This window comes from Mus caroli, chromosome 16 (genome assembly GCF_900094665.2).
Source record: "Mus caroli chromosome 16, CAROLI_EIJ_v1.1, whole genome shotgun sequence".
Taxonomy (NCBI): Eukaryota; Metazoa; Chordata; class Mammalia; order Rodentia; family Muridae; genus Mus; species Mus caroli.
Genome location: NC_034585.1, coordinates 28,138,251 through 28,165,202, shown reverse-complemented (window position 1 = coordinate 28,165,202; position 26,952 = coordinate 28,138,251). Strand labels below are relative to the sequence as shown.

At 40.8% G+C, this 26,952-nt stretch overlaps 1 protein-coding gene across 9 annotated transcripts in view; it reads left to right on the top strand.

The window, feature by feature from the left end:
• The window catches only part of Acap2 (ArfGAP with coiled-coil, ankyrin repeat and PH domains 2), a 105,847-nt gene that overhangs the window by 66,516 nt on the left and 12,379 nt on the right, over positions 1 to 26,952 (top strand). For 3 of the 9 annotated variants that reach the window (XR_003835141.1, XM_029470651.1, XM_029470655.1), the window contains exons 8-19: positions 2,170 to 2,265; positions 4,471 to 4,545; positions 6,167 to 6,178; positions 7,167 to 7,279; positions 11,941 to 11,961; positions 15,112 to 15,163; positions 17,214 to 17,314; positions 18,537 to 18,642; positions 23,755 to 23,963; positions 24,290 to 24,359; positions 25,124 to 25,215; positions 26,634 to 26,794. Coding sequence is in view for 7 of the 9 variants with exons in the window: in XM_029470651.1 (XP_029326511.1) it covers positions 2,170 to 2,265; positions 4,471 to 4,545; positions 6,167 to 6,178; positions 7,167 to 7,279; positions 11,941 to 11,961; positions 15,112 to 15,163; positions 17,214 to 17,314; positions 18,537 to 18,642; positions 23,755 to 23,963; positions 24,290 to 24,359; positions 25,124 to 25,215; positions 26,634 to 26,794 (1,108 nt within the window). In the remaining 2 variants the exon portion in view is untranslated. The remainder of the gene's footprint in view (positions 1 to 2,169; positions 2,266 to 4,470; positions 4,546 to 6,166; positions 6,179 to 7,166; positions 7,280 to 11,940; positions 11,962 to 15,111; positions 15,164 to 17,213; positions 17,315 to 18,536; positions 18,643 to 23,754; positions 23,964 to 24,289; positions 24,360 to 25,123; positions 25,216 to 26,633; positions 26,795 to 26,952) is intronic. The other 6 variants (XR_003835142.1, XM_029470653.1, XM_029470652.1 and 3 more) reach the window with 3 other exon arrangements.

Genomic DNA, 26,952 nt, shown 5'->3' with positions numbered 1-26,952 from the left:
GCCTCTGTCGTTTACTCTCCCTGTCCTTGGACTGAGGACCTGCCTGCCCAGAAGCAGATAATTGGGCTTGTCTGGATTTGATGTGTGAGCACAGAAGTTTGAATTTCATATAATTTTCACAATAATTTTTGTGTTTTTTTTTCACTGTTTTTTTTTATTACATATTTTCCTCAATTACATTTCCAATGTTATCCCAAAAGTCCCCCATCCGCCCCCCACTTCCCTACCCTCCCATTCCCATTCTTTTGGCCCTGGCATTCCCCTATATTGGGGCATATAAAGTTTGCAAGTCCAATGGGCCAATTTTTGTGTTTTAAAATTTTTTATTTAATCCATCTAAAAGGTTAAAAGCGATTCTTGGCTCATGAGCCATCTACAGACAGATGTAAAATTTGCAGATCCCAACTAGCTAGCCTTGAATATACTACAGTTTATCATCCTTAATGGATATTTAAGCAGTTCTTTATGTTTTTTACATTAAAACATCTCATTGTCGTGATCATCCTAATAAAAACTTGATTATTGCTTTATTTGCATTTATAAACAGGATGTCACTTAACGAGGTATTACATTTATCTGGTTACTTATTTTGTTATGTGTGTCCCCTATGGTGGACATGTGGAGGTCAGAGGACAACCTGTGGAAGTAGGGTCTCCACTTCCTGCCACTGTGGTGGGCAGGGGTTTGAACTCCACGTGTCAGGATCAGTGGCCATCCCCAGTCAAAGGTTTAAAATGTGGAAAAGACTTTTTAAAAATACTACCAAATTTCAAGGCTTATCAACTGTTTTCACCAATAGTGTGTAGAACAGGCATTTCTCTGCTGACTTTGCCAGCAGTGAGCACCAGAGCCCTGTCTCCTCACCTTGCCCCGGGGTATGATAGGCAGAAACTGAGATCTCCTTGTTGAACTTGCGTTTTGTTAGTAAAGAGTCTGATCATTTACGTTTTCCTGGCTACTTCGGGAGCCTTCATTGTTTCCTACTGAATCCTGAGGTCTTTTACGCATTCTTATCACTGATCCCTTACTGTGTTGTTTCCTGGCCTATCATTTATTTCTTGATATGTTGGGTATGTATCTTGATGTGAACATATGTTTTACATTTTTATAAATCATTATTTCCTCCTTTTTATGATTCAGTGGTTTAAAAAAACCTTCACACAGTTGTGTAACTATTACCATTTTCTAACACTGTAGTAATTTTTATATGAGTGAGTTTTTATCATTAATCTTTGAATGTTATTTAACTGGTTTTTATTTTGAAAAAAATTTTTTTTTAGAGGATTCTTTAATGTTAACGACCTTATGGCCTACTTTAGTTTTCAGAATATTAAACAGATGTCTATTCTTGCTAAAACTAAAACGGGTCTTAGAAGATTCTTTGCATATACTTAATTATATAATTACTTCTCATGTAAAAATGTAACTAATAAAAACAAGGGTGCCTTTTCTTTTGTGGACTAATAAAACATAGCTGGGGACCCCTGTCAATCCTTAATGCCAATTTTGGATCTGTGGGATAAATATAAAGACATTTCCAGGGCCAGTGAGGTGGCTCAGCAGATGAAGACACTGGCTGATGAGCCTGGTGTTCTGAGTCCAGTTCCAGAGAACTGATTTCTGCTGGCTGAACTCCGACCTCCATACTCCCCCAGGCACCTGTGAATACATGCACACACAGCACATGAACAAGCAAATAAATAGTTTTTTAAAAGGAGAAAAGTCTATGTTGACTCCGCTGGTTTATATTTTTTAGGAAAATGAAAAAACTGAAAGTCCCTGCAGCTCACTGAGGCCTGGGGATCCCAGTGGGCTGGTGTTTGCTATTGTTGGGGACTTGGAATTTTTCTCTTTTCACTTCCTTTTTGCTTAGGGAGGACCAGATAGACATTTCATGATGTACTTAAGGATTTCTTGTAAGACAGTGATGCTACTCAGAATATTACTTAAGTTACCTGTACAATTTTCACTTAGGTCTAGAAGTCAGACCTGGATGTTTCTCAGAGAGACATTGTATTCTCTTTGTATTTGCAAATATATGTGAAGTCTTCAAGACAGTCAGTTTTAAGTAGGGTTGATGCTTTGGGTTCTTGTGAAGTGCTTTCCTACGACGTGGACTCAGCTCTCTGAAGCTTCTTACAGTGGATCTGAAGCCTCTCTCTCCCCTAGATGTTGTCCTTCATGTACGCGCATCTGGCCTTCTTCCATCAAGGGTATGACTTGTTCAGTGAGCTTGGGCCCTACATGAAAGATCTTGGAGCACAGGTAATCTCTTGGACTGGATCTCTTGGTTCTGTACTGTTTGTTGACATTTATATTTTCAGAGGTATTTAGCACATTGGGAAATCCGGCTTCTCGTTTACTTAATAAGGACTTGGACACTGCAGCGCATTTACATGTGGGTTGGATGTTGAACCAAAAATGAACTTAAAGGTAAAAACACTTGTCTTAAGTAGTGAACATGAAGGTACTGAAAAGAGGCTTAAGTACCTCTCTGTCTGGCATGGGGCACACCTGAGAGCCTGGTACTGGGGTGGGAGTAGGGCTGAGGCAGGCAGAGATGCATGTGTCTGCTTTTTATACTACAAATAGCAGCATTTAGCCCTTTACTTCTTAAACTTGAGTAATGGAGTCACTGTCCTAATTTTATTTAAGACTGTTCTTTTTTATTTTCAAAAAATTAATATTGACTACTTGGGTAATGAAAGTCTAATGTCTTAGGATTAAGACCATTTGGTATCCATAGTTTCATTGTTATTTTACAAAGACGGTTTTTTCTTTTTTCTCTTCTTTCCTTCCTTCCTTCCTTCCTCCCTCCCTCCCTTCTTTCCTTTCTTCCTTCCTTTGTTTTTGTTTTTGTTTTCATTTGTTGGAACTGTAGCTCACACCCAGGGCCTTGTACACACTGTGCATGTGCCTTCCCATGCTGTGCCTGAGTCCCTCAGGCAGAGCTTTGTATTGACTGATGAACTGCCTTACTTTAGACGCAGTAGGGTTAATCTGTAAGTTTTTCTTTCCCAGTATATTTTTTTGAGGTGAGGGATAAAGAAAAAATAGAATCTAGGGAAGTGGAAGAAAGGTAAGAGTGGAATCGGAATGCCATCCAGTGATCAAAGTGTGGGTGGGTGGGGCAGAGGAGGGAGAGGGGGAGAAGGCACTGCAGGTGGGACCTGTGCAGCATACACTATGGATGGCATGCTTGTGCTGTTTGTCTCTGTGCAAGGTGCTCTGTGTGCATGCCGGTTGAGGTTGGATTTGTGTGTAGCCCACACTGAGGATGCTAGGACGTCTTTAAGAGGGTTTTTTTTCTTTTATGTAAGGTTAGAAGTACAGTCTCATGGCCTTTGTATCACGTGCATGGGCTTATTGAGTTAGCCTCATGGTTATTAAATATGACTTGTTCACCTTAGTGTCATTGTTAAAGCCCAGCTAACAGAGGGAAGGGAAGAGAAAGATACATCTTGTCTGCTGTAGGACTGTTCCTAGAAACTGTACAACCTGTGTGCCTCCTGTGCTTAGTCACATTGCAAGGAAGCCTGGGGAATGGCAGACAGCTGTCATGGCAGGGAGTGATCTGGTAGAATTAGGTGTGGGATGTTTCACACGGTCAGGGTAGAGGAGGCAGTAGATCATGGGAGGAGCCAAGCGTTTAGACCTCAGGAGAAGGCAGGATAATGTAGAAACATGCAGGAGACCTGTGGGCCAGGCCTTTGGGAGGGTCAGACCCTCCTGTGTTCTGGGCACTCTTTACCTTTCTGAGGTGGTCTGTTTAGATCTTGTAGTAGCTGAGTTAGTAGGTAATAACTCCAGAACTGTGGCATTAATATTCTTTTATTAGTTTATTGAATTTAACTTTTCAGAGGCAGGGCCTTTCTGTGTTGACCAGTCTGGTCTTGGTTCCTGGGCTCAAGTGAGCTCACTACTGCCCCACCCCTTTAAGCTGTCTATTATTTATTTGGCCAGTTACTTGGTCTGCTTTTAGATTTGATTATGACACTAGGAAGGCAGGCTGGAAACATGGAGTGTGGCTAGTGATGAGATGCAGCTGTTGATGTGCACTTGTGACCTCTGACCTTTGGTTTTAGCTGCACTGCTGTCTGGTAGTGTTGAGAGGGGACAAAGCCATGTTTTCATATGTGTGCTTTGTTTGGTTTAGTTTTGCCTTGTCTGCAGCTACCCGCATCTTCTAAGTAGGCCATTAGGCACTTGAGGTTCAAGTGTTGTTCTTTGAGGATGGAACATACACTGTTGCTCAAGACAAGGCCTCCTATATGGAAGCCTTTGCCTTAAGATAGGGGCTTCCTCAAGAAAGCTCTAATGATAGAAAACTGAACTTCTAGCCAACAATGCTGTTTTAGGTTAACTTTAATCACATGATTTGTGCTTATCTAAAAATGACTTGGAATATGGTTTAAAAGAAATCCCTTGTTCCTTTACATTTTAAGTCTATAATTTTCTTCTATCCTTTAGTTGGATCGACTGGTTGTAGATGCAGCAAAGGAGAAAAGAGAGATGGAGCAAAAACACTCTACGATCCAGCAGAAGGTACACTTGAGCGTTAGATTCATTTCCCTTCACTGGAATGTTATTGTGTGCGGTGAGCCTTGTTACTCAGAACCCTTCCTTGCTTGCTCCAGTGAATCCTTCTTGTGAAAAGTGAAGTGTTTTAGATGTTAACATGTGCATTTCATTATCTCTTCAGATCTAAACATTTGCAGGCTGTGCTCTTGAAGCAGTTTATAAATATTCTTAACCTGTCAGGAGCTTAACTAAAGGTCGCACCTTGTTAACCTTTTAAATATTTATTATTCCTGGTTTCATTTAGGATACTAACAACCTCCTGCCAAAGTGTGTGTGTGTGAGTGAGCAAGACAGACAGATGGGGGGGGGGGGATGTGTGCCTATCCCTTCTCCCCCACCCCCGCTGCTGCAGCCACTCCAGGGCTCCTCAGCACCTCCTTCTGAACTCATTGCTTGTTGAATTGCCTAAGCCTACTTAAACTATTGTTTGACAAATGTTTTTAAAATGAGAATTCAATGGTAAATTTATATTCATTTTTCTCGCAGGAGTTGAGTTTGTCATGTCCCGAGCATAGCCTAATAGTACTTTATCTTAGATAGTCTGAAATATATCTGTGCTGTAATCGATCATAAAAGGCAAATTAGGGTTTGAATACAGTCATATAAAACTTCATATATGCTGTGATAAATCTGCCCTCTTGATAATAAGGAATCCAAGCATCTTTGATTACAGACTACTCAGATTGGATCTGACATAGAAGATGTGAATGGAAAAAATGAAAGCAAAATCAGTTGCAATTGTAAGAAAAACATAATTAATAGGTTATTCATGTTCAAAGAGAGTAATATTTAGAAAAGGAAAGAGTTTTCTCTTAGGCCATCTTTAAATCAGTTACTTTTAGTTATTATAGGATGAAGCCAGCGTCATGTTTTCTTTTGTTTAAAGATGCGATTTTTCAAGCCAGGTGGTTGTAGCACATGCCATTAATCCCAGCATACAGGAAGCAGAGGCAGGCAGATCTCTGAGTTCTAGGCCAGCCTGGTGTACAGAGGGAGTTCCAGGACAGCCAGGGCTCTACAGAGAGACCCTGTCTCAAACATACAAGAACATGACCTTTCTGTATTGCCCAGCCTAGCTTTAAGGGCATGGCCCTTTCACTCCTTCCTCCTGTGTGCCTGAGATTACAGGCCTGGGCCACCACCCCAGCTTCAGGTCCTCATGACTCTTTCTCCTGCTGTCCCTCTCTCTTCCCAAGAGTCTTGCTTTGTGTCTCAGATGGGCCTTGAACTCATGATCTGTCTGCCCCAGCCTCCTGAGTTCTGGGGTTATAGCTGTGACTACCTTGTCTGGCTCTTGGTCTTAGAGTATACAACATGTTATTTTGATGACTAGCTTCTTTTAATGGCATTACTGTGAAGTGATTATTTAAGTGGATTCAATAATTTTTTTAGTAAAATGATAAATTGTGTTTATAGAAATATAACAATTGTTGGTTAAATTGAAATATATATTTAGTCTCAAACTGCTAATTTATCAAATCTGAGATTATTTGACTTTAAACATCACACAACTGTTTTTCTTTAAGAAAATAATGCAGTTTTTACTCATTGTGAATACTTTCTCTGTCCCTAAATGCTGACACAGGCTGCATTACAGGTAAGAAAAAAAAATCTAGTCAACTAAAAGTTAAGGGACAAAATTTCTGACATACATTTTAAGGAGTTCTAACAATGACATTGATCAATGTGAGGAACCGTGCTATGGTGAGCGCCTCTGTATGTCCTGTTCCCGCTTTCCCATGGCTTTGGATAGATGCACATGCTACATTACATACATGTTACATTAGGGTAAGACGGTTTCCACGTTGATTTTATCCCAGCACTCTTACAGGTGCTCTTGATAGTGATTTTTTCCCTGAAGTCTTTGAAACGGTCTGTATACAGAGTCCTCTCCATAAACAACGACCACCGTGCCATGGGCCCTGCCCTCCAGCCCCTCACCGGTTAGCTTATAGTTGACTGAGACTTTTTAACAGTTTTGGTCTCACTTGCAGTTTCAGTGGGGCCTTTCCTTAGCTCCTCCACTCCCCATGCTTAGCTGAGCAGTCTGTGTCTTGGGCTCTGCAGGAAAGCACAGGTTCTCCTGAGCAGCAGATACCCTGGTTCTGTTGACCTTTTGGCTTCCAGTTTTCTTTTTCTCCAGTGTCTTTCAAGTGTTCCTTCCCACTTGACAGACAGATCATGAATATGCTCACAGAGATTTCAGCAGTGTGCTTCATCCAGCATTCCCAGCTGCTTACATGGGAACCCACTGTCATGTGTCAGATCTGAGTTCTTTATTAAGGGACATTAGTAATGATCCTGTAAACATAGTCCTTTTCTTTGCATCTGTGTGTATGTGTTGTTTTTTCCTCCAGTCTCTCTCCTGCACCCTGTTTTATATAGTCGTGTCTCTGTTATCATCTTAGTGTTCTTCCGTAGTGCCGGAACTGTTAAGGTGCTGAGGCCCGAGGCCTTTCTCAGGTCCCTTTTCCCTTCTTACAGAAGTCTGACTCCAAACTTTTCTCTAAAGCCCTTTTCCCCGGAGAAATTTCTCTTTCTGGGAACACGGTCATCTGAACTCCTGTGTGTGCTATTTTGTCTAGGATTTCTCCAGTGACGATTCCAAGCTAGAGTATAATGTAGACGCTGCAAATGGCATTGTCATGGAAGGGTATCTGTTCAAACGAGCCAGCAACGCCTTCAAAACATGGAACAGGTAACAGATTTCCAACATTAGTCTTGATGCTAACATGTTTGCCATTTTCGGCCTTTCCCTGTAATTACCAACTGTTTTTCCTTCCTATCTAAACTTTACAAAATGGTCAGGTGAAAAAGGAGAATACAGATTTTTATATTTGAAACTTACGGCTTTAAGGAGAGAACTAGTTCTTAGAATGCTTGGGCTGTAATGACTGAAGTCTCACTCATCTTTTATTAAGAACTCACTTGTGGCCAGGTGGTGATGGCAGCGATGCACACCTCCCAGCACTTGGAGGCAGAGGCAGCTGGGTCTCTGTGAGGTCTAGGATAGCCAGGTGACACAGAGAAACCCTCTCCCAAAAAACAAAACAAGCAAGCAATCAAACAAACAAACAAACAAAAAAAAAACAAAAAGAAAGAAAAGACTTGTGAGTCTTAAGCCCAGATGGCCTGACCGTTAGCTTTTGGCCTTTATATAATACCACTTAATGTGGAACATGGTAAGTCATGATAGCCATTATTCCATTATTGTACATGTGAGGGCTAGGAAAAGGTTTGAATTTTTGCTGAATTAATTTTTATAAAATATAAAACCATTGGATGTTATAAGAATGGAATTATACAGGTGTCATGGGGGACACCTGAAATCCTTTTAGGAGATGAAGGCAGGAGAATTTTGAGTTCATGGCCAGCCTGGGCTGCATAGTAAGATTTTGTATCTAAAATTGGAAAATAAAACAAAAAGAATATCTAAAATATTTTACTGTGTTAATATGATAAGTAAAATAATTTCATATCAAATAGCATGGAAAAGTTGCGTGGCGCAGCATCATCCTTCTGAGTGTTATTGTCTGTTGCTCAAGGATGCCTTTTTGTTGTTGTTGTTTAAACTTAATAAAGGATAATTTTGTAGTAATGGAGAGTAATGGAAAAGGCTGTTCTTTAAGACGAACATTACCAACCCCAAGAGGGTCTTCTCAGTAAGTCTGTTTGGTGCCTGTTTCGTTCATGTCAATGGGCATCTCAGTGCTGACAGCACTGACACGGGCTTGATTGCTCCTGGTTCAGTTTCTTGGTAATGAAGTTCAGAACATCCAGTGACAGTTCTAAATTCAGTGCTTTATTGAGCATTTCTCTCGTATTTGATATTGTAGAAAACCTAAATGGTTTTATTTAAAATATTTTATCTTTATCCGAAAGTTTCTATATTCTGGAAACAATAATGAAATTGTCATTAAGCCTCTGAGTTACGTAGAACTTCTAAATAAGACATTGGTGCTGGAGGACCAGCTGTAGTGATCAGGTTATTAATAATGCTTCTAGTTACTATACTGTGAAAATGAAAGCTTAAAATTGTGTTTCATGAGCTACAATGTAAAACAATCATACTGTTAAGTCCTTCCTGACAGATTATGTAGTTAGCATAGGAAACGGGAAACTGCGACAAATTCTTTAAGATTATCTAGCCAATATAGATTTATAGTATAATGTTAGAATTGAAATTTAACCTTCAGACTGGCAAACTATTTCCTTAAAGCTTAAGAAAATGAAAATACAATAAATCCCTAGGGATGGAACCATTATATTAAGAAGAGAAATAAATCTCCTTGGACCCTTCAGTGAGATGTGATCTCAGACTCCATACTGAAGCCCTGTGAGTCTTAGTGGAGAATCCCATTGCTGCTCAGAGTACCAGAGTAAAATCAATAGCAGATCAGATGTGGACCTTATGATTTTGTATCATTTGTCCTAGGAGCCACATTCACGGGCATTGATAGTAAAACAAAGGAAGATGCAGTAGGGAGAAGCTGCAGACCCCTGTTGTAGGTGTGCCAGGGTCTGCAGGCTGCAAGCCCCCTCAGGAAGGAGGCTGCTGCACAGAGGTGCTGCCTGTGACCGTTAGAATCACAGACTGTAGGCCAACCTCATTTTCACCACGGAGATGGAGATCTACTGAGATGACTGGAATGAAGAGGGATTTATTTTTCTCATCATTTTTTAGTCTGGAAATTACAGATTGGGAGACTCCATTGAGGGAACCTGTGTTGAGGGGGGCTGGGCTTCAGTAGAAGAGCTCTGTGGCTGAGATGTTGAGACAGGAAGCCAAAGGTTAGCAAAGGGTCTCTCTCTGTTTTAAGTGACCAGTGTCAGGCAACAGACTCACTGCAGGACACTGACGCCTTTCACAGATCCTGTCAATGATGCAGTAACCTGCATAAGGCCCGCCTCCCAAGGATCTCACCACTCTTAGTGGTACCACACTGAGCCAGATTTAGCACAGAACTTTTGGGGGACAGATCGTATGCAGAATATAGCAGAAGGGAATTATGTAAACGGGAGAAGGAAGAGCAGTACTTTTTTATTAGTGAGAGCTTTCCTGTCGTATTATTAATGTTAAAAATTGCAAATGCATTTGCATTTCTTAAATAGGCTTCTCAAAAAATCTAATCTTGGGAAATGTCAACAATTTTCTTTTGTCCATTTTTGGTTTGGTGTCTTCTCTATAGTTTTTTCATCTAATTTAATTGCAATACATTCTACTGCTCTGAGTAAGATTTTTCTATTCCTTAACATTAAAAACATCTCAGAAGCTGCCTCTGCAGATATTAAGCTTTTCTACTCACGACTTAAGTATTTTTCAGAAATACTGTTTGATTGGTTTCAAGGAAAGTTCCCTTTTTTTTTTTTTTTTGTATCTACCCTAAGGCACAGTCATATCATGGTGCATTTGATCTTATCTATAATTTTATGAAGTTACGTCATATTTTCAACATCCACTATTAAAGGTCTCCATCCTGAGGAATATGTGATTAGGAATTCCTAAATAGTAAAAAAAAAACCCTCCTTCATACTTCATAACTTACAGTTCTACTTTGTCTAGTATTGTGTAGCGTAGCTTGACGCTTTTGTTTTGTGTGTGAGAGCAGTTGGCATGAGAAAGGGAAGTTCATGTCTGCTTTCCTTGCCAGTCTTGTTCTTGCTCAGTCCCCCTCTCCTCTGTGCCATCCCGACATAGAAGTGTATCCTAGTGTTAGCGCTCTGTGTGATCTTGCACTACGGACTCAGCCAATTGAGAATCAGAGTTTTGGGATTAGACAACTCTGCAGTTAACATATAGAGATTTTTTTCTTGTAATTGATTATTTAAACAATAATATTATGCAATCAGCATTTACATTATGATAGCAATTGGAAGTGATGTAGGCTTATTGTCTGGGTTAATTCAGGAGGATGGGTGGGAAAATCACCTGAGCCCAGAAGAGGACAGCGTGGAAAGAGTCTTTCTGTTACACACACACACACACACACACACACACACACACACACACACACAGTCTTTCCTCTTCTTCCTCTTCCCCTCCCCTCTCCCCCCTTCCCTCTCTTCCTTTCATCTGTGTCTCTCTCACACACTTAACATTCTCACACAATGATTCTGTGCAAATGCTGCATTTTATCTTCAAGAACTCCAGCATCTACAGATCTGTGTGATTGGGTCCTAGAACCATGTGCCACACTAACACCAAGGTGGCTTCATTTTTCTGGAGGTGCATTGAGATCTCTGCCACAATGAAGAATTTTGAGACCAGGTTTCTCTGTGTAGTCTTTGCTGGCCTGGAACTCACTCTAGACCAGGAGATCAGGCTGGCCTTAAACTCAGGGTACTCCTGCCTCTGCCTCTGGCTCTGCCTCCGAGTACTGGGATTAAAGGCAGGAGCCACAGAGTCCAGCTCACTGGGCTTTCTTAGTAAGTTATGTTTTTGTCTGGTATGGCAGTGCCAATTCAGATTTTAAACACTGGAACCTATGTTTCGTTTTTTGCTTTTTGTAATGACTTTGGAAAAGAATAACAAGGAAATAATTGAAACCTAATTCAGCAGTAAGGCAGAAAGGCTTAGTAAAGAAGCAGCCTTCTTTGTTGGACCAGGAAATACAACTCAGTGCATAAAATGTATTGCACAAAGTTTAAAGCTCACCATTTAGTGCTGCTGCAGGTAAGAGTGAGAACAGTGTGAGTGCACTAAAACTGAGTGTGCATACCTGTGGTCCCAGCTGCTGGGATGGGGAGGCAGGAGGATGGCAGGTGCAGGGTTAGCCTGGACTGCCCAGCCCAGGCCTGCCTCCATCGTCTGCTCCCCACGCTCCCCTAAAGCCAATCACAGAATCATACTTACCTGTGGCCTACGAGTCTTTGTTATCATCTGATGGAGATGGGTGCGGGCAGGCAGGTTTATTCTTAATTAGTAACCCTGCTTTCCTTCCAAAAAGTTTGTATTTGCTTACGGCTTCTGTAGATAAACATGTAGTGACTTTCCTCTGACTTTCCAGGCACAGCTTATTCATGTGTGGCACAATACTCCCTGTAGTATTTTCTAGTTATGACCATAGAGGTAGAAAACCATAATAGATGTATATGGTAATAGTAATATAATAATTCAGAAATTTTCAAAGTATTTCCATTTAAGAATTGAAATGCTGCAAATTACAAATACTTATATTACATAAATCAAGCACATGGATACTGTTGACTGCATTGTTAGATTATTAGCTAAGCTTGTTTCTTATTTTTTGTCTTATTTTTGTATCATGCTGGTCCTTTGCTTATTTGCACATTTGCGTTTTCTTTTCTTTTACACCTTTCCCTTTTGTTTTAACCCTGCCCCATTTTTTCACATGACAGGAAAAAGCCCGATCACATCAGGTACCAAATAGCTTCCTGCCCTTCCTCTCCTTACCCAGTCTCTTCTGCAAGCACGAGAAAGTGCCTGATTAACCCGCATTCAGTTGGATTACCTGCAGTGGATAAAACCATCTCTTGATACTCTAAATTGGAAAGAAAATATGAGCATTTATTTGAGGAAGAGAATTACACCTTTTAATTGCCCATGTCCTCAGTGGATTTGAACTGGGAACAGACCGTTGATGTGCTTAGCCACAGTAGATGCAGACCAAGTGGTCCGAGCACCCTATGGCTTCTGTTTTTTATGAGGGACACCAGGTAGCAAACTGTGATGAGTCCTGAGGTAGCCACTGATTCTGTTGAGTTTGTTGTTACCACCTAGGTGTTCTTTGTTCTACCACTTTTCTTCCCGTGAAAACAGCAAATGATGTTGAAAATAGAACAGGGCATTAGGCCTTATACCCTATTGCATGTTTATCTAGCACCTGAGTATCTGTATGAGCCCACAGTTCACATCATTTTATTATACAGCCTCTTCACATTCAGAACTGTGACTTTTACCAATATTTTTGGTATTAAGATCAAACATGGTAAAATATATTTGATTTTTACAACTATATCTTTTTCCTTTTGATCCAAAGTTTGTCACCTACAAGTTTTCCCTGGTAGGTAGTCATATTTAATTTATTTAAGAATAAATGTAGCATGTTGGTCTAAGTTATACTGAAATCCTTGAGTTTGAGATAGATGCAGACCGTGTCTTACTTTCCTACATAGGAAATTAGAAAGCGTCTCACGCTTCGTGCTTCCCTTTTTAGTCCTGTGACTGTACAGCGTTAGCTCGGTGGTTCCCAAAGCTTGCCTCTTAGTTGCAATTTTTGTAGCACTTTAAATTTTTCTGTACCAAGTGCTTCAAGTGCTAAGTATTTGTGTGCGTATTTAATTCACAGACTAGGAGCTTTTACCACACTCTCTCTGTCTTGGGAATACTAGGAGTCACTAGGATTATTTTATAGGAACAATTAAAAGCTCCCTTCTAGGGGTTGGAGAGAGCAGAGTCAGTAGAATGCTTGCCTTGCAAACACGAGGCCTGCGTTAGATCTCCTAGCACCCGCATGCAAATGCCAGGGTTAGCCTGTGCTCATAATCCCAGCCCTGCAGAGGGGGAGAGATAGACCCTGGCGCTCGATGGCCAGCGTGGGTAGCCAACCCAGTTTGTGAACACTAGAGAAGTGTCTCAGAGAAGTTGGGCAGTTCCCCAGGGTCGTCCTCTGGGCTCCATGTGTGTGTGCATACATGTACATGCACACCAGAGAACATGCTACACTGTCCACATACCCACGTTATATGTATATCACATCAACTGAATGCCCTTTGGTTACCTAGCTAGAGTTCTGGTTGATGTCAGATGTGTGCTTTCAGTGGTGGTAGAAGGAAGATTGTGTCAGACAGACACCTCTTCGTAATTCATTCTTCTCCACCTAGGACATAGTATATTTTTGTTAAGGAGGACACAAATGAAGAGAACCTTGTATTGCCATTGCTAAGTATGTTACAAAACCTGATGCTATAAGAGTATTACCCAGAAAATGTCAGGGACACTAAACTTCGGAAGTACATATGTTCCACAAGGTTAATAGCTGAAGGGATAGTTCCTGGTGGAACAGAGACAGTTTTATCTAGATCATCATCATTATCATCATCATCATTTCTAGGGAATGCTGCCCTAATATGGACAAAGTCAAAAGAAAAAATAATTTTGTGGCCTTCAGAAGCATGAAAAGTTTACATGGTTATGTGGACGTCTTACCGTTGTTCAGTAAAGTTAGTTTTCCCTAATCTACGTAAGAGGACTCCTATGATATAGAGTCTATGCATTATTACTGATGTAATTCATCTTCCTCAAGTGAGTTTTAAGAAGAAGACTTTAATCAGATTGAGAGATTGTTTCCATTGCATGTCATCCACGTGCAGGCTGTGCCATCTGGTCTGTATGTAGGAGTTTCCTCTAACGTCTCTAACTCTGTCTGTCCCCTCACAAGACCCTGGAAGTTCTCCCTTTTCTGGTCTGTTGATTTGCGTTCAGTGCCACCCCACCTTGTTTTGTTTAGTTGCTTATTTAACAAAACTCTCATTCAATGAAAAAGGTTTGTTATGTCTTCAAGTGGCAAGAAACCTACCCCACCTGTACAAGGCTGAAAAACCGCCAACGTGTCTTCTGGTCTCCTCAGATTTGGAGAAATGACCAAAAAATTTGAAAATAGAAAATCAAAACACCTAAATACAATTTCTAGTAATTTGTATTAGTATCAATGAAAAGGTAGAATCTCTGTCTGCTAATAGATTAATAACTAATTTTTAAAAAAATCATCCCATATGAAACTAATTTAAAAATAACCACTCAGATACTGTTCACGTTTTGTGCTTGGTGAGAAGTTTTGCTTCTTTATGAATGGCTTTTGACTGTGATTTTTTTTTTTTTTTGGTATGTCTTTAGTTCCTTTTATTACTTTAATGAATTAGAATTAGTGGACATGACTTACATTGCCTACCTTTTTCTAAAGAACATTGTAAGCAAATTGTTTTCCTAATAACTTTACAGTAATGAGGAGAGACATAGGCAGTTGGGAGGATTGTATGTGATGACATTATTTTTCTGAGAAGTATTTTGAAATAAAGTTTGTGATCATCTCTTCTTTGATACAGTTCAAAGTGATTAGTCGCTTGTTTTGCTGATCAAATCAAACATTTGCTGAATTTCTGAAGGTTTGAAAAGAAATTACCATTTATCGTAACGTTTTACTTTTATAAATGGACATTTTATTCACAATGTTAAGTTTTCTATATCGTAAATGTTGATACTTGAGGGAAAAGATTTTAATTATTTTGAGTACCTCAAAAATAAAACTATATGTTTGAATTTTAAAAATAGTTATCATAGGGTCTTAGCAGGAAAAAAATAAAAGCTTTTGTTAAGATACAAAGTTATGAATAAAATGAACCAAGACAGCAAGTCTCTGTCCCTAACCTGTGACTTTAAGATGTGAATTCTGAGTTTTCAGTAGCTATCTCAGACACTCAGTCATGAAAGCCCAGCGGTGCCCTTCTCCACACGTCCCCAGCTCCACGTGACTGCAGGTGTGTGATCTTTGCTGTCTTCTCTCTGTCTAGACGCTGGTTCTCCATACAGAACAATCAGTTGGTTTACCAGAAAAAGTTTAAGGTAGGTGATTCATTAAGCAATAAAGCGGAAAGCCAGTGAGTTCTGGTTTTAGTTCTTTGTCTCTTTGTTTCTGTGAATACTGAAGTCCATAAATATCCACATGCAAAACTCTCAAAATTACTGCTTCTTGGTATTATGTTTGGGGTTCTGTAACAAGCGGAGTGGGAGCTGGTCACCCTTGGACTTTCAAAGCATAGTGATTTGAATTCTAAATTCTTTTTGAAAGAAAAAAATTCATTTTCATTCGTGTGTACATGTATGTCTGACTGCAAGCTTGTACGTGTGACTGCAGTGCCCCCAGAGGCACCAGATTATTATTTTAAGGCACAGTCTGCCCATGCAGCCCTGGCTAGCCTGGAACTCGATGTTTACGCTGGGCTAGCCTCACTACAGAGATCTGTTAGCCTCTGCCTCCAGAGTGCAGGATTAAGACCTGCATCCCTGAGCCCTGCATCCTGTGCTCTTCCTTGTTTCAATTATGTGTACGTACGGATATATCTCTGTGCATGTGAGTGCAGGGAGTCACAGAGATCCGTGGTGTTTGATCCCCCTGGACTGAGAGTCACAGGTGGTTGTGGGCCACCTAACATGACTGCTATGAACAGCTCTGGTCTTCTGTGTGCAGTAAATGCTCCTCAAGGTGAGGCATTTTCTTGAGTCTTACAATTATGGATTCTTTTTTTTTTTTTTTAACATTTTTTAAATTTTGCTTCTTTGAATGTGTATGCGTATTTTACCTGCATGTGTGTCTTTATACCATGTATGCAGTGCCCACAAAGGCCAGTAGTTGCCCCCAGATCCCCTAGAACTGGAGTTATAGTTGCTGGGAATCGAACCTGGGTCCTCTGAACCTAGGCCAGTGCTCCTAACTGCTGAGACATCTCTCCACCCTTTTATTAGGATTTTATTTTTATTCTTAATTATGCCATATGTTTTTGTGTCTTGCATGTAGATTTGTACACTTGAGTGCCCCTTGTGAGGTTAGAAGAGGGCATCAGGTCTGCTGGAATTGAAGTTAATAGGCAGTTGTGAGCTGCCTGACCCTAACTGCTGTCTGCTGCCAGAGCAGTGTTCACCCTTAACCACTGAGCCATCCTTCCAGCTCCAATTCTGAAATTTTAATTCCTGGACTTGACCTGTTCTGTGTGGCAAGATTATTACCTTTATCTTACTAATCCCGCTGGTGAGTTGTGCGGCAGGGCTAACCTGACGACCCATAGTTCTCTTCTGAGGCTGCAGACAGTATGTCGTTAGTACAGATACGTTATCTAAGGACAGGTGGTGGCAGTATAGAACACCTTAAAGTGACATAAATCAAAACATATGCTGTCAGCAAAAGAAATGGGAACCCTGCAGGGAACCCTGCGCTCTGTCATGCAGAGCTTGAGCCTTATTGCAAGGTAAGGGATTTTACATACTGGGAAGCTGTACTGGGACAGCTCATGAGAGTGCTAGACCCTGGAAATAAAGAAGCGTTTGTTAACTGATAGCTTGTTTTTCACATAGTGTGAGATGGCTGTGGTTGTTCCAGGCCCGTGTGAACCTTCTAGTTCTGTTGGTGTTCTCTTCTGATTTTTGTACTAGTGTTTTAATTAGAAAATGATAAAATCTGTTATCTTTCGTGTAAGAATTTTAAGAAGCATGTACCAATATCTTGTTTCTCTCTGGGCTATTTAAAACACGATTCATTAAAGGTTTCTCCTTGGGAGCAAAAGTAGCTTTTCTGCGTGTGAGTGGGACTCCACGGTGTAATGGGCATGAGTGGGCAGAGGACCAACAGGGAGAGGCCTGAGTGCTGACTAAGTGCTAGCTCTGGGCCAGCCCTTTCTGTAAATGATTGCATGCAATTTACATCTTTGATAAGACAGATTAAATGAATGCTATAGAATTGTCTCCGTTAGCTGTATATCTTCTAGACATAGTTAGTGATGATATGATAAAATAGCGATCCTTTAAAGAGGCTGTTTCCTGGAGTATGTATGAAGGTTGTGGCTGCTGCTGCCGGTGCAGAGGGCTGAGCTGGTAACCCTGAGTTGCCTCTTTGCTGCAGGACAGCCCAACTGTGGTGGTGGAAGACCTCAGGCTCTGCACAGTGAAGCATTGCGAAGACATCGAGCGGCGGTTCTGCTTTGAGGTCGTCTCTCCAACAAAGTAAGATGCTGGCAAGCATTTGAGAACTGTTTCTATGTTTCTGTAGTTGGTCTCAAAGATTTTTCCAGATTTGAGAACTCCAGTTTCTGATTTCAGTGTAATAGAATTAATGTTGTGAAAATAATTTCCAGTAGCAAACATAGATGTTATATCCAAGTACTTATAAGACTTTTCGTCATGTATTGTATTCTTTGAAGTCTGCAGAGATTACTTATTTCTTTAGTAGGCGGTGAGCATGTTAGGCAAGTGCCTATTACTGAGCTCCATCCATCCTGTAAACATTATTTATGTGCTCCTATGTAAACTGGGTAAGTTTTATTGTTATATCTTGATGATAGTAAGACCTGAACTTGCTACTCTCCTGACTCAACCTCTCGAGTAGCTGGGATTACAAGTCTGGTGCATGTGAAACTTTTGTGGTATTATGTTGAATTGAGAGTGTCTGACACATGGAATTTGTATGCATTTTTAAAAAGAAATGTTCTGCTTACATTGTGGGGAGAGAGGAGGAGAGGGAGGGAGAAGATGTGAGAGAGCACATGTGCACACGCACACACATACGCTCACACGCACAGCGCATGTGTGTGCACACACATCCTCTGAGAGGGTTTCCTTATACAGTCCAGTCTGACTTCATAAAAATTGCTCTGTTATAGCTCAGGCAGGCCTGGAACTCAGCATTCCCAGCTTCTGAGACATGGAATTACAGGGGTGTGCCACTGTGTTTGAATCATTTATAATTTTTCAAGTTTTGGGATAAATACTTTGTTTTTAAGAGATAATATTTTTATATTTGTACCATGATTTTTATCTCGGTCATACTTGTTCAAAAGATGGATGAACAATGAAACCCTTCTTTGAACTAAAATTACTTTTTGCTAAAAATTATTACCTTTTTGCTAAAAATTACCGCTGGGCAGCTAGAGAGGCAGCTCACTGGTTAAGAGCACTAGCTGCTCTTCCCAAGGACCAGGGTTCACTTTGCAGAACACACGTTGGTGGCACACCTGGCCATAACTGCAGGCCTGGGGTCTCTCTCATACTCTCCTTTGGCCTTCAAGGGTATCTCACACACACAGTGGTGCACAGACTTACATTCAGGCAAAGCACTAATGCACATACATTCTTCTTTAAAAATGTGCTGAATAGTGTAGTGAGAAAATGTGTGTGGATCTTCCCCTTCTGATTTATTGTCTGACAAAATGATGCTGTTTCCTTTTAGAAGTTGTATGCTCCAGGCAGATTCTGAAAAGCTTCGCCAGGCCTGGATTAAGGCTGTTCAGACCAGTATTGCAACTGCTTATAGAGAGAAGGGCGATGAATCAGAGGTGAGTAGAAATGTGGTCAGTATCACGGAGACAGTGCTAAATGTTTTAAATCTCACTTGTAACACATGGTCATGGCATCCTTTTTATGGAACATGTTTTATAAATTGAGATGTTTTAAATTTTGGATTTCGGTTCTGTTTGTTTATCTTTATGTATGCCCCCCTTCTTTCCCTACCCACTTGTTTTCATTTCTTACATCTCTCTCTTATCTCCCTTTCTTGACAGTTCATGTAGCCCAGGCTGGCTTGGGGCTCACTTACGTAGCTGAAGGTGACCTTGAATTTGTGATGCTCCCGCTTGTACCTCCCAAAGAGGTTGTGACCCACAGGTTGAAAACCACTGTTCTGATCAGTCTCAGAGAAGGAATTTCTTCTGTCTTCAGCTTACCTGGATGTTGTTGAATACTGATGATGAGAACATTGGCAAAAAGACATGTTAGTGAAGAGGGCCCTCAGTATTTTCTATTACCTGAATCGTCTCTGGGCCAGGTATCCCCAAACTGTCAGCATAGTACAGTTATTAACCTGAAACTTTCTTACACAGTCATTTTTTAAATGTTTCTTTCTTTCTGTTGACCCATATGTTTCTCCTTATTGAATTAAGAGCTTGAGGACCTCCTTCAGTATTTTCCAGAAAGTGAGGCATTTGTGATTTTGTGTCTTCTGGAATAGAACTTTTTTTGTCTTTACATTTGTTTGGTAGTTTAGCTAGGTATAAAAATCTTAGGTTAGAAACAGTTATTCTTTTTTTTTTTTTTTTTTTTTTTTTTTTTTTTTTTTTTTTTTGGTTTTTTGAGACAGGGTTTCTCTGTATAGCCCTGGCTGTCCTGGAACTCACTTTGTAGACCAGGCTGGCCTCGAACTCAGAAATCCACCTGCCTCTGCCTCCCGAGTGCTGGAACAGTTATTCTTAAGAAACAGCATTATGGCTGAGTAATGCTCCTTTAGTTCCAGCTCTTGGGAGACAGAGGTAGGTAGATCTCTGTGAGTTCAAGGCTAGCCTAGTCTATAGAGAGAGAGTTTCAGGACAGCCTGCTCTACAGAGAGAAACCCTGTCTTTGTGAGGGGTGGAGCCGAGGGAGAAATAGCATTATGTTGTTTCTTCTGTTCTTTTGGTTTTTAGATTTCAGGGTTGCTTTCCTGGTTACTGATCTTTCCTATTTCTTTTCTCCAATTCTCTTTCTGGAATTTCTGAACTGGTATTATTGTCTTTTCTTGAATGTTGCCAATCTGCTAGAATCTCTTCAATTTTTAAGAATTCCTTTTTTGTTCATTGTTTATTGAATCTTTTATTTTCTCATCATGGTAGTACTACAAGTATAATTAAACATTCACTTCTTATTTGCAAAGTCCCATGCCTAAACAGTTAAATGGTGTTGAGAACTAGATATTACTATTTTTATTTATTTTGTCTTTTAAAATAATCTTTTTCTTATTCTTTAGAAATCTTTATGATGTATATGGACTGTATTCACCCACCAGTACTCCATAGTGTCCTCCATTCCACTTCTCTTGTCTTTTTATGTTTTTGTTGTTAAGAATTCTGAGTTCATTTAGTGCTACCTGTATGTATGTGGGTGTGTGGCTAACTCTTGAGGCATGAGCAACAACATACCACGAGCCTCATCCTCAACGGAGAGCAGTTCTTCCCTCAGCAGCCTCTGGGAAGGCTGGGCCTCATGGTCTCACCTGTCATCCACGTGAGGATTTTCATTAGCTTGACCTCTTGACGTGTCTTCCGCAAGTAACCATAGCTGCATGAGTTGATGCCTTCAATGACTATGCCGTGTCTAATATGAGCATTTCACAGCTCTCCTCCCCGTCTGCTGACTCATGTTATTTCGACCCTCTCTTCTTCTCTGAGCCTTGGATGGTGGGAGTTGAGACAATTGAGCACTCAAAGTTGTTTATATTCTGCACTCTGTTCAGTATGAGTCTCTGCGTTAGCCACGGCTTGGTGCAAATGAAACATAGCTGACACAAAGCACAAGTACAAGCATAAACATTTGGAGAACAGTTTGCAGCCTGGCCATTTAGCAGTACAGTAAGGATGGGTTCCCTACAGCCTATGATTTCCATGTTATAGGCTTCTAACCATGTGTACAGTACCAATCGTGAGATCCCTTCTGTGCAGCAGGCCTGAGATTCACTCAGAAAACAGTTGGTTGACCCCAAACCACGATGCCATTATTGTATCAGTGGGCACATCTTTCTAGCAGGTTGGTGTTGTTAGCATGCAGGGTCCAGTGCTGGGTAAGGCTGTTGCTGTCTCTTCTCTCCTCAGCACCTCTGGCTTTATGTAAGGCAGCCAGCAAGGAGAGAGTTTCCTGGTCAGTTTGAGGTTGATCTCTCTGTTCCTCATCCCAAGTGAGTGGTGTCTTCAGCAACCCTCTAGTTATTGTGAGCAGACAAGAGCAGTGACCACAGCCTGTGGTATTTGGGGTGCCTCTGGGCCTCCCTGACTCATAGGGAGGTATCTTGAGTCATGAGTTAAAAAAAAAAACAAAAACAAAAGAAAACCAAAAAACCTTTTTCCTTAGATAATCCTATAAACAACTAGATTAAGAATTGTTTTATACTACTTAGATAGCTTGGTTCTGTCTCATCAAAAACCTGTAGGTTTCATGTTCATCATTTGTTTGTAGCATATTAAACCAGTCTGTATTTAGTTAAAAAAAAAAAAAAAGAATTGTTTTATAGCCAGGCAGTAGTGGCACACACCTTTAATCCCAGCATTTGGGAGGTAGAGGCAGGCGGATTTCTGAGTTTGAGGCCAGCCTGGTCTACAAAGTGAGTTCCAGGACAGCCAGGGCTACACAGAGAAACCCTGTCTTGAAAAACCAAAAAAAAAAAAAAAAAAAAAAAGAATTTTTTTATAAAAGGTTTTTCTTGGCTTTCTTGTAATATACTAGTCACATACGGAACACATACTTAAGATTTTGTTGAATATAAGATTTTCCTAAGTTTGGACTATGTATTGAGCAACAGGGTCTTTTCCCGAAAGAAAATTCACTGATCTCTTGCATAGGCACAAGGAATGGGCAGGGAGAAGTGGGTGCTAGGGCTCTTCGCACTGAGTGTGAGTGTGTGTGCGTTTGCGCTTGTGTGTGTGCTCGAGAGAGTGTGTGTGTGCGTGTGCATTCATGTCATCCTGCCTTTGATCTCTCAGCTGATCCCCATCTATGGACTGTCATTTATTCCTTTAGAGAAAGGAATGTGTTTAGAGTTAGTTATGTGTGGAGATAGTCCCTTACTGGCCTGGGGTTGGGGAGAGAATCCTGGGATGTCCCTGCCTTTTTAGCTCTCAGCCTTTCTTATTGGGAACAAAAACATTAGCATTTCAAAGACATTGGGAATGAATATCATTTCTGCCTTAAGTACTGAGATCTTTTCCATAGATGATAATTCTGTTTGTTAACTTTAACAAGATGTTCAAACATCTTCTGATAACCAGATAATATTTTTTAAAAATTTGAAACCTCAAATATCTGTAAATTTCTGCATACAATACAGCTAACTTCTTCCCCTTGCACTGCCTAAGAGTAAGTTGTCAGCCTCCAGTTCCTACTTCAATGAGCACTTTCCATGAGCCTAGGATGAGCTAGCTCTCTTGCATAGTTGCTCTCTTGCATAGTCATGGGACCGACTTCACAGTGGAGACATGGTCCTTGATACGTCTCCGCTGTTCAAACCCCAAATGCCTTGTGTTTAAAGATTGCCCCGGGAATGCTCTTTACATTTCGCAGTTAGAGCGAAACTGCGAAACTGCCGTGGTTGTCACATCTCCCTCGGTCAGGGTAGTTAGGGCTTCAGGCTTAGTCTGATCTTTGACTTCAAAAGGTTTGAAAATCACAGACTAGTTATTTAGCTGGGTTTTACATATTTGGGAAGAACGTTTTGTGTAACTACTGTGTTCTCAGGCCACCCTTTGAAGTGGCACATAGTTTTATCTGTCCTATCTTTCCGTTGTGAGGTGCTCCACTAACCTGTGGGGAATAAGTATTTCGGGGGAAGGGGGTGATGTACTTTGAAATTGTAAATATTCTGTTCCTTGCCCAGTTGAATTTGAATTTGTGACATATATTTAGCTGTGTTCCTATGTGCTTTTCTCTTATTCTATGTCATAATCCATTACTGCCATTGTTTTTGTGTCTGGAATCAACTCGTGTGTCCCACGCAGGCATCCTTCTGACCCTGTGTAGGACCCAGCGGCCCACACAAGGCTGTGTTCTTTAAGTGGGTGCTCTCCTTTCTCTCCTCCCACGCCTTGGGAACTCCACATCCCCACAATTGTCTTGTTGCTCAGCCCTCCCTAATGCTGGGTTGTTTTCAGAAAAGACAAACAAGAATCGAATTCTGTCCGCAGTGCTTCTGTGCCAGTGTACTGGGTTGTACAGAATGGGACGCATTTAATCATGAAGACTTTAGACCTTACATGCTTACCTTTACATGCTTAAAATCAAGAGCCATAGCTTGGAATTTGGCTGGTGACTATTGCATGTAGCCCACTGCTTATTAAATAGTCTTTATTATTGGTGTGGCCGTGCACTTATAAAAATTAGCTTTTTGCATATTGTGTTTTGGTTCACTATGCAAATGATATATTTTATAGCATTTTACTGTGTCATAGCATAGTTTTTCTATTAACTGTGGTGATTAGAGTAACTTGGTCCTAGTTAACACTTCGGGGAACTGTGGCATAAAGTACTTTATTCTTTTGGTTTGCTTTGTTCTTGTGAGAGAGCCTTCCTGTACAGGTAAGGTTCGGCTTATTATCATCATCCTGCCTCAGCCTGCCAAGTGCCAGGATTAGGTCTTATTATTGGGTCTTAGTAATATCATGTCTCCTACCCTGCCTTTCCCCCTCTGCCCTCATCTCTCGTTCATGTGTCTAATGTCAGTCATCACCGAATTGTAAGTGTGTGCGTTTCCCCCTCATTGAGGAAACCTGTTCATAAAAACCTCAGTGTCTCCCGTGCTTAGAATAATGCCTGTCGGAATGGATGCTTAACTGATGGGTTAGAGCTTTTGTTTGTAGTATTTAACATGCAGTAAGTTCTTATGGTCCTTTATGAAAAGCAGTAAACCACCAAATAATTGTTAATTCTTTCAGAAATTGGATAAGAAGTCGTCCCCATCAACCGGAAGCCTAGATTCTGGAAATGAATCAAAAGAGAAGTTATTGAAAGGAGAAAGTGCTCTGCAGCGTGTGCAGTGTATCCCTGGCAACACCAGCTGCTGTGACTGTGGTCTGGCAGACCCACGGTGGGCCAGCATCAACCTGGGCATTACCTTGTGCATTGAGTGCTCTGGGATTCATCGGTGCGTATGCTCAGCGGGAGCGGAGCGTTCCTTTGGGTTAAATACAGGTTGCAAATTATTGTGCGGGTTTTTGTTGTTGCTGTTTTTGTTAGTGAGTCTTTTTTCCCCAGTTCTCTAATTTAATTACTAGTTTATAGTTGCACATTGTAACCAATGGATAATTTTAGTTTGTAACGTGTTTTTGATGACTTTGGTTCATCATTCATTAATGACCACAGAGGATCCATCCATATTTATATGTAGGTGCCATCTGTGTGTGGGTAAATGCACAAATAGTTGCTTGATATTTTCATATAAGAATAATGCTATCTTTTTTCCCTATGTAGGAGCCTTGGGGTTCATTTTTCGAAAGTAAGATCTTTAACTTTGGACACTTGGGAGCCAGAGCTCTTGAAGGTGAGATAAGTATTTGCATGGAAACATTTCATGGATGGTGGTTGATGGGCTAACAAAGTGGAGGCGTGAAGACTGAAGTAGACTGAAGTAGAGAAGGAGATGGCCCAGGAGGGAGAGTCTCAAAAGTTTTGTAGCAGTGGACAAGGAGTTAGTGGTTGTTTGGTGATAGGACTCAAATACATGGAGTCCATAAGCAAGTTCAGTGAACTCTGTCACATCCATCTTAGTATTTCTATAAAGTGGAAGTGAGGGACATTTAAAATAAGTATGTCTAACTTTAATTCACTGTCCTTGAATTGGCCAGTGCTTGTTCTGCCTACCTGCATACGATGCTCACTGTCAGGCATCCTGCCCAAGCGTGGACATAGCAGTCGGTAGCCTGTGATATAGAGTGATATGTAGATAGACACGTAATAACTATGCCTTTTATTTAGAGGTTTGTTATTAGTTTTAATTATGTGTTTGAGTCTGCATGCGGATGTATGCACCAAGTGCAGGTGCCTGCAGAGGTGTTGGCTCCCTTGCAGGATGCCTGCATGCTATCTGTTCAGTACTTGTTACAGGAGTGACAGTATTCTGATAAAGACTTATTTAACAAACTCAGCCTTTGGCTCATTTTAGCTTGAAGATGTCTTTGTGGAATGACCAATTGCAGTCTGTAAAGAGGAATTAGTTAATTGTACCCTCTTAAAGGAATTTTAAAGTTTAGCTTATTTTTAGGACTTTTAATTTTTAGCTTCTGTTTTTATTTTCCTGCCAAATAGCTTATGTGTGAATTGGGAAATGATGTTATAAATCGAGTTTATGAAGCTAAACTGGAAAAAATGGGTGTAAAGAAACCACAGCCAGGACAAAGGTATGATTATCGTAATGTGCTCCTTCCTCCCCTAATCAGAGCGACGACATAGCAATGTCAAGGCGCTTTGCCACTCAAGTGTTCAAAGTTCTGCCAGTGGAAGGCATTTAAAAAGAAGCACTGCTCAGGCTCAAGCCTTACTTTGGTTCCTTAACACCTACTTTAAAAGCAAGGGTGTGCGAGTCAGTGCTTGCCCTAATCCCAGCTCTGGGGAGGCTCAGAGACAGGGGATCCAGATGGGCTTACTGGCCAGCTAGTCGAAATGGATTAGTCACGTCCAGGTTCACTGAAGGGCCAGATCTCAATAAACAAACAAACAAACAAACAAAATATATATGCCTGTTCTGTAATTTTCCTTATTTTAATTTAAAATGCTTTGGTCTTTGGTTAAAATAGGAAAGCCCAAGGTCTAATACTAACTATGGCCACACAGCAAATATTAAAAGTGATTTTTTTCTTCTTTTTTTTTCTTTTTTAGTTTTTTGAGACAGGGTTTCTCTGTATAGCTCTGGCTGTCCTGGAACTCACTCTGTAGACCAGGCTGGCCTCGAACTAAGAAATCCACCTGCCTCTGCCTCCCGAGTGCTGGGATTAAAGGCGTGAGCCACCATACCTGGCTAAAAGTGATTTAAATTACACTGGCCTAGTTCAAATCTCAACATAGGATTATGGCAAATGAAATTCTATTTCTAAAAATAAATAATCCTGACTAAACCTGGTGTAAACCACACCAGGGTTTCTCTGTGTAGCCCAGGCTGCCCTGGAACTCACTCTGTAGACTAGGCTGGCCTTGAACTCTCAGTGCCTGCCTCTGCCTCCCAAGTGCTGGGACTAAAAATGTGTACCACCACCAACTGGCTGGAACAGGTGTATTGTATAGTTATATAATAAGAGAAAATCACCTTTTGTCTACTATAAATCTGGAACCCTGTATGTTTTATTGTCATTATTATATGAAAAAATTATGACCACCAGTAGTGATTGTTCAGGATATGACAGTATCTCTAGTAAAAATGAAATTAATATAAGTATGTGTGTGTGTAATGTCATGTTTCTAATATAAAACACAAGGGAGTATATATAGAGCTACATGCAGACAGACAGTAAGAGAGTCACGGAGTGCCATGTAACTGAGCTTTCAGTGGGTTATTTGTAGTTCATCTGACTGTGAAATTAGCTTCTTATTTAGAAGGAACTCATGTCATACAACTTTATATGTCAAGCCTTTACAAGAGGGTGTTCAATTCCCTGGACTTAGGGGTGGTTGTGATATGAGTGGGATCCAGGTCTTCTGGTAACTGCTGGGCCATTCCCCTGGCACCCCCACCCCTGTTTACTTTTAACTAGTGGTGCTCATGCGCTGTTAGCCATGCTAAGAGGCTCCAATAGAGTATTTTGTCATTTTTTCTGTTTCCCAGACAGGAGAAGGAGGCATATATCAGAGCGAAATACGTGGAAAGGAAATTTGTGGATAAACACTCTGCATTGGTGTCTCCATCTGAGCAGGACAAAAGGAGCAGCTCTAAGAGCTGTGAGGACCAGCGGCTGAGCCATGCCAGAGCATCCATCCACACCCCAGGTATTTTACCTGCCATATTATCCTGAGCTGAAACCACCTTTTTAATCTCACAATTATGGCCATGGTAGGTTTTTTTTTGTTGTTGTGGTTTTGTAAATACTAGAAGCCTATTTCCTTCTGTGCATTCTAAGGGAAAACTGGATTTCTTTGTCTTAAGA